Genomic DNA, 13,036 nt, shown 5'->3' with positions numbered 1-13,036 from the left:
GGACCAATGACCTCATTGTTTGGTCCCTTCCCCCAAATCAGCCAACCAACCACTCAACCAACAGTTCAGAGAAATAACTTTGCTACAACAGATGAGGGAGTATGTGGACGTGCACAAAAATGGAATAACAAAGATTAGAACTAACTGTTTTATTCACTACATTCAAATAATCTAAGGAGTTGACACACATGATCAATGTCTATCCTCATGTGCAAAGATATGTCAAGGGGTATAAGAAAATAAACATCTACCTTCTGGACATAACAATGTTGAATGCAATCATCACCTACTGTTTATTGAACCAAGCAACCAAGTGGATTAGTTCCAACTCAGTGTGGCACAGTAGTCTTAAAAAATGTAACCCTCTCTGACTACATCCATAAGGGAAAAACCAAGCAAACCTGAAAATCCACTCGGATTTCAAAAAAGGAGTTGGGGGTATTTTCCAGGAAAAATGTTGCCAAATGACAAGAAAACCACTTCTTCAAGAAGATGCAACATCTGCTCTGATTGTTGACTATATGGAGAACCATGTTTTGAGTGTAGTGGTTCTAAATTGCTTTTCATGTGGACAAATGCTTCATCATGTACCATTCACAAAGCAGCAAAGTGTAAATGGGGATTTGACCCTTCGCGATTCAATGCCACTGGGTTTGGCCATATTTAGAGTAACACAAATATCAATCCTATGTGATAACTATGAATGTATGAGTATTTTTATAGTTACCATCTGTGAGACTGCTGAATAAACTTAAAAGTTCAAGTAAATCGATAAAAAAGAAAATTAAATATGATGTATCCAGTAACAGTGACAATATAAAAAAAAAATAGCAGCAATAAGTACCAAATGAAATTTTATTCCAGCAATTTTGTATCTTGTGAAATGTTAACATGTTTATAGCATTGCTATATGTTGAAAAATCTCAGTTACATCACATATCATTTCACAGTGGCACATCACAAATTCACTTCCAATGTATTTGACAGGCATTCAGTACATATTAAATATGAAATAACAAACATGCACTGGATTTACATTCAAGCTGCAGCTGGCTTACCATGCCCATCCACTGAGAAGCCTGGATCAAGACAGAGGTCACGATATTCATCAGAGCCGTGTGGTGGACAGCGCTCACAGAGAGGGCCCCAAGCTTCACCCATAGTACAGCAGCAGTCTGCACGTGTCACTGACATAAGCCCATCAGTATGTGTTGCACAGCGACCACCCACCAACTGCCGGAAACAATATCCTAACCTGCGGTCTTAGGGAAAAGATAAGAGCTGTTTGAAATACTGGTCATAAGAAGAAGAGCATGCTGAACATTAAAAAAATTGAGAAGACAGCATGTATTCCGTACTTCATATTCTGTTCACAGAATGCAAACACCACCATTACTGAGATAAAAAGTGCAGAATACGTAATAAAGCCAATGGAGAATTGTCATCTGCTTACTGATCTTAAGAGCTCTCATTAAACTTCTATTTCCTAAGTCAAGCACTGCCATACAAAACCTTGGGACAGTAGAAATATTTGTTTTAGAATAACAGATACATGAGAAAAAATTTGAAATATCATTATTAATCCATAGATACAAATTTCAAGAAGGTCAAAAATTTAAATCTTTCAGTCATGTTTAAATCAAGAAGTTGTGAGTGAATGGTCTTGAAACATTTATCATGGTGGGCATGTACAAAGAAATACGTTCACTTCAACAATCCGAGAGCTAACTTGAACTTCTTTTGTAAATACAATTAACCGTAAATCTGACTACCTTTTACTTAGTTATCTTTCTTACCTATGCACTGTTTCCTGTCATGGCTGTTTTCATAGCCCTCATAGCAATCACAACGATAACTTCCCTGCAGGTTGACACAGTTGCCATTTTTGCATATGCCCGGATTAAGGGCACATTCATTTACATCACGACAGTCGTCTGTCATACCAACTTGCTGATAACCTTCAGGGCATATGCACATAAATGTGCCAATCAAATTCTTGCATTGATATTTACAGTTGTTGGCAGGTGTTACACATTCATCAACATCTGAAAGATACAGATATAAAAGCAAGTTACCATCAATGAGATTACATGTAAATACAATGTTTGGTTTCATAGTTAACTTTTAGTTCAACTGATTTAGTCTATTTCACAACAGATCAAACCTGGGTGCTTGGTCGGGATCAAAATTCAGATCTTTACTATCCATGGGCACGAAACTATCCTGGTTTAAGTTGTAGTACAATAAACATTAATAATCTGCCAGAGCTTCACATCAATATACACTCTGGAGATGTCTTATTGCATTATATTTCTCACTGTGGAGTTTAGATTTTTATTATAAATTGAATAAATTACTGTTAATTCTATTCTGTTCATCATAAGAATAAACCTGATGTAAACAAACCCAAACACAATGATTGGTCAGAAGCTGTAGCATAAGTACAATGGTATTGTTACACTCTTGGAAGTAGGTCCTACTTATGTTTATGTACTCCAATACCAAACGGAAGGTATCTGCAAGAAACAACATTCTCCAGAAATTATCGGGTACATCCTTGGGGACGCATATTCACATCTTAAGAACTTCTGCTGTAGCTCTATGTTATTCAGCTGCAGAATATGCATGCTGTGTCTGGTGCAGATCTAGTCACACCAAACAAGTGGATATCGCCTCGAATAAAACCTGCAGACTCATTACGGGAAATTTGAGATCTATCGTCTAGTGGGCATCCCACCTCCAGACGTCTGTCGTGATTGTGCATCCAGACTGGAAAAGTGTAAGGCATTGCATCTGAAGAGCCACCCACTAGGCGGGTACCAGCCAGCAGTACCGAGGCTCAAGTCAAGGAAAATCTTTCTCCATTCAACTGAAAGCCTCACCGAACCATCTTCAAACTTCAGAGTCAACTTGTGGCATTCCAGATCCAGCCACCTTGCAGGGTGGATGATCCCGACCGAAAGCCTGCCATCAGGTCACGAAGAAAACTGATCAGTGCGGAAGACCATCAACCGGCTGCATTTGGGAGTTGAAGAACGAAGACCAACTTGAAAAAGTTGGGATTTGCACGCAACTCCACAGCATGTGAATATGGTGAAGAACAGACAGTGAGTCATCTTCTTGTCTGGAGCCTATGCCCAATGTCATGCTCGCCACAGAATGTCATCGATGCCACCGAGGAAGCGTGCCAAGTTGCTGCATACTGGTCATGCCGCATTTTATTGTAACTGTAATGCTTATAGTACCATGTTTTGGAACATTTTGTATAACTTGTAAGCTATAGTGTGTGTTTCTGACACAATTAAATAAATAAATGTATTAAATATATTATTACTAAGTTGCATTAAATGAAACTTTAAGATTTTATAATTTATTGACAGCCATCAATGTTTTTCGTAATTGTGCTTTAGCTATGTAGTTTTATTTCAACAATTGTGTACAGTTACAGTCTCTGTATTGTCGTGCCCTGATTGTCCCGCCGTTAATACGCAGTATGGAAATGGCTGAAGTTGGTTCATGTTCCGTAGTGAAACACATGTGTGGAACACGGTTAAAACGTGTCAAGAAATAGGTCGTTCTTCATGTTTCTTGTACATTTACAGAAAAGATCAGCTTTGAAGTGTTCAGAGATGGCATTTGATACAGTTGAGATACAAAAAACTCTTTGGATGTACAGCAGACTTGGTAGCGTAGTAGCTTGACAACCTAGTGTAGTTCATAGACTGCTGGTTCACATCTCGCTTAAGTCACCTCTTTTTTCATTCAATTATAAATTTCTACATATTGTAATTCTAAAATCCATAATCATTTTTATGAGCAATGCATGTATTCTTGTTTCTAATTACATATTGCATGCAAAATTCCTGTTTTCATTTCAAATTTATTACTGATATTTTATGAAAGATTGTTAATAAAGGTTGCTTAAACAAGAAAACATTACAGTAAAATTTTCAACGCAAAAGTGATAAACCAAATACTATTTATTCGGGCTATGTCCATTGCCTTACACCACAAATGTAGTCCCACATGAACCAGAGTGATACGTGTCATAGCAACAACAAAAACAATCATTTTCACAGCATCAAGCACACCATACACATGCTGCATTTTTACATTAAACCCAACAGAACAGATCTGGGGCCAAGTTAAGAGATTTAGCCTGAGAAATATCAAGACTGTTAAGCTGCCAGACATATTGGAACTAACTCATGCAGCTTTTGCACACGTCACTGCTGAACACTGGCGAGATCCAGAATGGCAAGCCATAAAAGAAGACGAGAAAATGCGATCCCTGGTTGGCTTTGTAGATTCTGTTGCTGATCGACTCACTATCAACATAGCAGATGACAGTTCCACAACTGAAACGTATTTCTTAGATTTGGATAAGGAAGGAGCTGAGAGTTTACAAAATGACTGACTGTAATTAATACCTTCACTGGCTTCAGTATTCAAACAGTATGGTGAAATCATTGCAGTATGCTTTTGCATCACACATAGCACACTCACAAAAATTATCCTGTGTTTAAGTTAGGAATTTTCATCACTCTTGTTTGTATTTAGAATACTATGTTAGGTGAGAATGAGAGCATTTTATGCTTTCCATCTGGTCACCTAAGAAGCATGCAGTATTGCAGGAGTTATGCCAAATATTATTTCATTCTCTTTAAAAATTAAATGACATTCGAAGCTATATTGTTTCTTGCTTCTCTCTTTTTACACATGAACTGCAACTGCTCACGTCGTTGCAGGTTAGTTGGACCAGCTGGTTGGCTAGTGGTGTCCAAGTCTAATGCACAAGGAAAGCTGTTATCCCACATTACCGCTCAGTCTATGTGCATGTAACACAGCATAAAACGTATTCTTATCATCATAGTTGACTGTACTGGACGTAGCTCGGCTTCCACTCCACATGAAATGAAATCCAATAAGATTGAAACAAATGTGGAGGAATACATGGTATAATGTAAACATCAAATTTATTCTTATGATGAACAGAATATAATAGCAGTCACAGACAAAGAAGAAGAAGAAAATTGAAATACCAGTGTGTTTTATGTTTCAAACAGTATGTGATAAGTAACAATGAAATATTAATGAAGACACACACACACACACACACACACACACACACACACACACACACACACACACACACACACAGAGAGAGAGAGAGAGAGAGAGAGAGAGAGAGAGAGAGAGAGAGAGAGAGGGGGGGGGGGGGGTAGTATTTATTTCTCTCTGCCCAAGATTATATAGTCCCATTATCACTAATATTCTGAGTGTAATTAACAACACATAACATACTCATGTTGGAAAACATATTATTTCAATGAATTCTAAACAATTTAAAAAAACTTATTAAGTATGACATGCACTTACACAGTACTGAGTTTTCTTCTTACAAGAAAATGCCTTACCTTGACAGTGTCTTCCATCTGGTGCCAATGTGTATCCATAAGGACAAATGCAACGGAATGAGCCTGGAACATTGTGACAGCGAAATGCACACTGGCTGCCCATTTCTAAGCATTCATTTACATCTTCACATACCTACAGAAAGAAATGCAATATTGTTTTACATTTCTTTTACTGCATAAAATATTTTAAGGCTGACAATTAGATTGCCATAGTAAACAAACCAATACTCAGACAAAAGACAAAGCTGTTTAAATATTGCACAGATCTGCCACAACAATTCTCATCTGACAATTCAGAAATTAGGAAAACAAAGTTTGAAATGTAGAAAATAAAAAATCTGAAAAAGAAACTACATTGCCCGAGGATTACACAGGCCAGCCTGATGACAATGAGACCAGCCCAACAGCAGAGATGAACTGCATGCTGTACACATTTCTGAACCACGATAGACAACACCCTCTGATGATGAATTGCACACAAAAGAACACTCATATGCATGATTGAAGAAAGTGTGCTCGAGATGTAAACTATGAGATTCTCTTCCATTCTATAGTCTCATGCACATACCATAATTTTTTTTATCTTATCTTTATAACTGTTTTCTTTTAACACAATGACTTTTTTTAATCTTGATGTAGTACATTAGTGACTTATGGAAGCTGCACACTGCGCAAAGAGTGATTGGTTGCCTTACAACTACAATTCATATCATACATACTTTTAAAGAAGGTGGTGCACAAGGAACTGGCCCCGAGTACAGATTGTTGGCCAATTATGCACAAATTGTTGCCCATTGTGAGCAGATACAATGACAAATAGACGGATATGCAACAATTACATAATAAAGAAATAACAAATAAGCTAATGCAAGCAACAGTTTCGAAACAACAGATGACAATTGGTGAGCAACAATGAACAGTCTAGTAACCAGGGCCAGTGCTGCACTGTGTTTATCACATGTGCGTTTCTGTTTAACTATGTAAGATCAAACTGAGAATGTCTTTTGTTTGTTTTAATAGATCTGGAGACCTTGAAATTTTAACAGTACTGGTAATCATTACTAAGATCAATAAGACAACAGAATGTTAGAACATTTCATTTATAATGTTTCAGTTAATAAGGCATACCAATTTCTGGAGGAAAAGAGGAATAAACAATAGAGAAAATGTGGACAATTAATAAAGCACTTTCTTATTAAGACGCAGATGACAGGCTAAATAGCAATAGAGCAAAATGCAATATTTTGCTAAAAATACAGTACTTAGCTAACTAACATAATGTAGGAAATACAAATCCAACCTGCATTGGTCCTGGGGCAAACCCATCACTGCAAGAACACTCAAATCCTCCTTCCACATTTGAACATGTGCCATTTCCACAAATACTGCTTGAAGTGAGACATTCATTTTCATCTGCAGAGGAAAAGAAGCATCTCAGTTATTTTCTGTTCCAAAATTAGTATTACTCCCATAAAATGTAAAACTGATTTGTTTTTCTTTTAGCAAAAAAAGTTACTGCTCATGAATTATTGAAACAAATGGCCTGTCTCAAGATACATATTCATATAAAGTATAAACAGATAGAATAAAAAATTAATGTGATCATTTGAAAGTTTTAAACTTCAAAAGGATTGCATTTCCAAAATTCACCTATGCACTTTCTTCCAGTTTCGTCCAATACAAAACCAGCGGGGCATTCACAACGGAAAGATCCATCTGTATTTATACATTCCCCTCCTTCACAGGCATTGGGCATAAATGAACACTCGTTAAGATCTTCACCTGAATCCAAGCGTCCAGGACCTTCAGGACACATACGCCGGAACTCATCTATGGAAAGGCAAGATTTTTAATGGTGACAAACAGTAATTGACAATGGCTACTAAGAATGCTTGGATACAGTTTTTGCAACATCAGTGAAAAATTAATGAACAATTAATGTTGATGTATAATGACTTCCAGAATTCTAGGAGTAAATTTACTTTGTATAAGTATCCAATTGACTAGAAGAAGGGATCTGTTAGTAGGATATGCTCTGAGGCATCAAGGGATCACCAATTTAATAATTTTTAACATTTTAATGCAGCGACAGCAACTGATATTGTTTATATAAGAATATACAGCCTACAGTTGCAGGTTAACTTTTATCGTTTACCTAGGTTTCATCATTAGTAATAACGTCTTCTTCAGAACATAAAATACTATTTAATTGTTTGCCTCAAACAGGCCATGTCCTAAGTAAACTTCATAAAACTTGATGCATATCCATAAGGTTTTGTCACCTCTATTAAACAAGCTGTAGCAAATTCACTTTAAGTCCGTTGTATGGGCCTCGTCGTGTGACTAAGAGTCTCTAGTCACACAACAAAACCTTATGGTTATGCATCAAGTTTTATAAAGTTGACTTAGTACATGGCCTGTTTTAGGCAAACATTTAAATAATACTTTATGTTCTGAAGAAGACATTATTACTAATGTTGAAACCTAGATAAACGATAAAGTTAACCTGCAACTGTAGGCTGTATATTCTTATATACACCAATTTAATATTAGATGGCAACACGGGGGGTAAAAATCATAGAGGGAGACAAAGCGATTAGTACACTAAACAGATTCGGAAGGATGTAGGTTGCAGAAGGTACTGGGAGATGAAGAAGCTTGCACAGGATAGAGTTGCATGGAGAGCTGGACTGAAGACAACAACAACAACAACAACAACAACAACAAATATCCAGTTACATCATAGATGATATCATTTTAAAGTGTATGCATTATACAAATCTAACTTTAGCATTAAAATCTTTACCATGAGGTAGTGTGAGGAAACAAGACCTGAAGACCATACTTCTTATTTTATACAGGAAAGTATTATAAGGAACTGATTAATTAGCAGTTTCTGAAAAAAGGGAATGTGTACAGAATGGGAAAAACTTGAAAGATAAACAAGGAAAAGAGAGATTGCTACTTATGGTAAAGATAACACGTTAAGTTGCAGACACAAACAATCAAAAAACACTTACATGTCAGATTTTGACAACATCCTTCACCAGAAAAACAGAAACAAACACCATTCAGTAACACAAGAAAGCGTAACTCATGCACACGTGACTGCCAACTCCAGCAGCTCATGCCTGAAGGCTCTGGATGAATGCTTATGTGTAAGTGTCTTAATTGTGCCTGTCTGCAACTTAACGTGTCATCTTTATCATATGTAGCAATCTACCTTTTCCTACATTGTTGATATTGCTACCTAGTTTCCATTGTTTGAAAGATAAACCAGTTTAGATGTCATATTAAATTGCTGCATGTTGTAAATTGGCAGTCATAATCAGACACCAGAAGGTAAATTAAACAACCATGTCATCTTTAGCGAACCAAGTGCAGCAGGTACCCGGTTATTTGACATAGAAGGCTGATGATGATTTAACACAAGACAGTGGGAGTGGCATTTAAAGAGATTCATTGGTGCCTATTGTAAGGATTTTGGGGACAGTCCACAAGTATTAATTCTATGAGAACAGAGGTGTATTTAGATTCCATAGCTCATGTGATCTCTCTATCTTAATTCTGAAGTATGACTTACCAGAGCCTTTAGGTGGACATGGTTCACAGTATTTCCCCCAGGCTGCTCCCATTGAGCAACAACACTGCTTTGCAGTGATGAGTGTCATACGGGCAGCTGAACAATGACCTGTGAACATTTCTACAACCAGCAGAAAACTGTTACTCTTGAGATTTAGGTAATTAATATACTTTGATAATATTCATGGTACATATATTGGCTATTCTTGGCAAAACTGAGATGGTGAGAGGATGGAAAACTTAACAATAAAATCTATCTACTGTCTTTTCAATAGCATATTTTATTCACAAATGAATGCTGGAAGAGAATCTAATTTTCATTATCAAACAAAATACACTACTGAAAAGATGGTAGATGGTTACTGATTAGGCACACTGTTTAGCAAAACATGCTGCCCATCTGGTAAGACTTTTTTAAATGTATTTCAGCCTCAGGTCATTCAAATGGTATTGTTTCAGGTTTTAACTTATTAAGAAGTCATTATCAAATAATCAGCTTAAAATTAAGGATATGGGGAATAGTAAAATACTGGGAAGCTACATTACAAGTCAAACTCAAAAAAATGACTCTGAGCACTATGGGACGTAACATCTGTGGTCATCAGTCCCCTAGAACTTAGAACTACTTAAATCTAACTAACCTACGGACATCACACACATCCATGCCCGAGGCAGGATTCGAACCTGTGACCGTAGCAGTCGCGCGGTTCCGGGCTGAGCGCCTAGAACCGTTAGACCACTGCGGCCAAGTCAAACTCACTTCTATACTTACTTCAGTCAACTGTACAAGCCTGGAGAGGCGCTCACATTGCCATTATGGCTGTCGCTATGGGCTTATTTAGTTGACGAGTTACCTTGTAACATATATAAGTAAGCATAGAAGTTAGTTTCATTTGTGATATAGTTCCCCAGTATTTTACTATTTCCCTTTTTCTTTATTTTCAAGCAGATCATCTGATGATGATGAGTTGGTAATATGTCAAAATCAGTAATTATCAGATAATTATCTATATAATAATAATAGATGAACTTTCTTATTATTATATTTTCTATTTCTTAATATTGCTATTCATTCATAATAACTTGCAACAGGTGAAAGGGAGCACAAGCATGCAAAAAATGCATGATAAAAAATGCAAAATGGGTAAGCGGGGATGGCTACAGGACAAATGTAAGGTTGGAGAAATATGCATGTGTAGAGGTAAATACAGATATTGCCTACAGCAAATTAAGAGTTCATTGGAGAAAAGAGAAGCAGCCGTATGAGTATCAAGAACTCAGTTGGCAATCCGGTACTAAACAAAGAAGTGAAAGCTGTAAGGAATATATGAAATGTCTATACAAGAGGAGCTAGCTTGAGGACAATATTCTAGAAGGAGAGGAGGAAATTGGTGTAAATGAGATGGGAGATATGATAAAGCAAGAAGAATTTGACACAGCCCTGAAGGACCTAAGTGGAAACAAGTCCCCTTGGGAAGACAACATTCCCTTAAAATACTGAGATCCTTGGGAGATCCAGCTGTGACAAAACTGTTCCACCAGATGTGCAAGATATAAGAGACAGGAGAAACCTCCTCATATTTCAAGAAGAATATAATAAATCAAATTTCAAAGAAAGAAGGTGCAGACAAGTGTGAATAGTATCGAATAATCAGTTTAATGAGTCATGCTTGCATAATACTGACACAAATTATTAACAGAAGAATGGAAAAACTTGGGAGAGCCTACATCTATGTTTACATGATTACTCTGCAATTCACACTCAAGTCCTTGACAGAGGACTCACAGAACCACTTTTAGACTACTTCTTGATCATTCCACTCTCGAACAGCACATGGGAAAAATGAACATATAAATCTTACTGTGCAAGCTTTGATTTGTCTGATTTTATCACTATGGTCATTTATTTTTATGTAGATGGGAGTCGTAAAAATATTTTCACATTCCTTAGACAAACATGGTGACTGGAATTTCACGAAAAGATGTCATCGCAATGAAATACACCTTCATTTTAATGATTACAACCCCAATTCACTTATCATGCCTGTGATTCTCTTTCCCCTATTTCGCAATACTACATAATGAGTTGCCCTACTTTGAACTTTTTCAATGTCCTCCATCAACTCTATCTGGTGAGGATCCCGCACCATGCAGCAATACCCCAGAAGACAACAGACAAGCTTAGTATAGGCAGTCTCTTTAGTAGATCCATTGAATCTTTTAAGCGTTCTGGCAATAAAACACAGTCTTTCATTTGCCTTTGCAGCAACATTTTCTCTGTATTGGTTCCAATTCAAGTTGTTTGTAAGTGTAATCTCTAGGTATTTAGTTGAAACAACAACCTTTAAATTTGTATGATTATCATGTAAACAAAATATAACGGAATTATTTAGCATGCATGTGAATAACCTCACATTTTTTATTGTTCGAGGTCAAGTGCCACTTTTCACACCATACAGAATCTTATGCAAAACGTTCTGCAATAAATACTGATCTTCTGACTAGTTTCCTAGATGGTAAATCACACAAGCAATCTGAGAGAGCTGCTCAGATTGTCTATTAAATTGTTTATACAGATTAGGAAGAACAGAAGAAATTCAAAAATATGGAATCAAGTTGGAGATCTCATGTTGATAGCACTCATTACTATGTGTGAGTAAAGCGCCAGTTGTGTTTCACAAGAATTATATTTTCTGAACTCATGCTCATCATATAGTGACAGTCGAAAGCTTCATATGACATAAACAAGTTAATTTAACTAAAACAAAATAAGAAAGCCAGAGTTATTATTTCTTTATTTTTGAGATGGATCAACATGCCAGCGCTTTCATTTGGTAAGTTACATCATCTTTGTTTTTAGATATATTTTTCCCACATGGAATGTTGGAATGTTGTGGTTCATGGTGTGGGTTTCTGTAGTCATGTCCTAGTTCATGAACCACGGGCAACGTATGAGTGGCCACGTAAGTGGTCCCGACAGTCGGGATACCAGTTACTTTGGAAGAAGGCTGGGCATCTCCAACATATTCTGAGTCGTGGTCACCTTTGTGCTCATACGGCAAAGACTACCAAATCCACCGGTTAGTCCCTCAACCATTAGGGGTAAAACCCAATGGGACTCGGGGCAAGTAAGGCTAGCAACCTGCTTCCCTGGTACTTTAAATCAGAGCAAAATACCTTGGACCTTTGGAGGTGACGGAGTCCCACCTCTACCTGACAAACCGGGGACTCCTAAGATACGACTTGGCAAACAAATGGTAATGAGATGGGGAGCTATTAATATCAATGGGGGCTACTCAGGGAAGAAGGTAGAGCTGGCAGAGGCTGCAAGTAAGATGGGGCTGGACGTTTTAGCTGTTAGTGACATTCGGGTAAGGGGTGAGAAAGAAGAGGAAGTGGGAGAATACAAGGTCTACCTGTCAGGAGTCAAAGCAGGAATAGCACAATGGGGTGTAGCGCTTTACATCAGGAAAGAAATGGAACCCAGCGTAGTTGGAATAAGGTATGTAAACGAACGACTGATGTGGATAGATTTGACAGTGCCTAGCAAGAAAATTAGGATTGTGTCAGTATATTCGCTTTGTGAAGGGACAGATCAAGATAAGATGGATAGTTTTTATGAGGCACTCAGTGATGTAGTTGTTAGAGTAAAGGATAAGGACAGTGTTCTGCTCATGGGGAATTTTAATGCCAGGATTGGAAATCGAACAGAAGGGTATGAAAAGGTTATGGATAAATTTGGAGAGGATATGGAGGCCAACAGGAATGGGAAACAACTTCTGGATTTCTGTGCCAGTATCGGCTTAGTAATCACAAACTCCTTTTTCAACATAAGAAATTCGCCGGTATACTTGAGCAGGCAGGGGAACCAGATCTGTCATTGACTATATAATAACAGATCAGGAATTCAGGAAGGCTGTGAGGGACACACATGTATTCAGGGGATTCTTTGATGACACTGATCATTATTTAATCTGCAGTGAAATTGGGATTGTGAGACCAAAAGTGCAGGAGGTCAGGTCCATATGTAGGAGGAT

At 37.4% G+C, this 13,036-nt stretch overlaps 1 protein-coding gene across 1 annotated transcript in view; it reads right to left on the bottom strand.

Moving 5' to 3' along the window:
- Positions 1 to 13,036, bottom strand: part of LOC126282212 (fibrillin-2-like) — a 687,537-nt gene that overhangs the window by 115,657 nt on the left and 558,844 nt on the right. The window contains exons 40-45 of the mRNA XM_049981761.1: positions 9,001 to 9,120; positions 7,068 to 7,247; positions 6,718 to 6,830; positions 5,418 to 5,550; positions 1,797 to 2,045; positions 1,059 to 1,262 (exon numbers count right to left, since the gene is read on the bottom strand). Coding sequence (XP_049837718.1) covers positions 1,059 to 1,262; positions 1,797 to 2,045; positions 5,418 to 5,550; positions 6,718 to 6,830; positions 7,068 to 7,247; positions 9,001 to 9,120 — 999 coding nt within the window. The remainder of the gene's footprint in view (positions 1 to 1,058; positions 1,263 to 1,796; positions 2,046 to 5,417; positions 5,551 to 6,717; positions 6,831 to 7,067; positions 7,248 to 9,000; positions 9,121 to 13,036) is intronic.

This window comes from Schistocerca gregaria, chromosome 7 (assembly GCF_023897955.1).
Source record: "Schistocerca gregaria isolate iqSchGreg1 chromosome 7, iqSchGreg1.2, whole genome shotgun sequence".
Taxonomy (NCBI): Eukaryota; Metazoa; Arthropoda; class Insecta; order Orthoptera; family Acrididae; genus Schistocerca; species Schistocerca gregaria.
The sequence above is the reverse complement of the archived record's forward strand: the minus strand, read 5'-3'. Positions and strand labels throughout refer to the sequence as shown.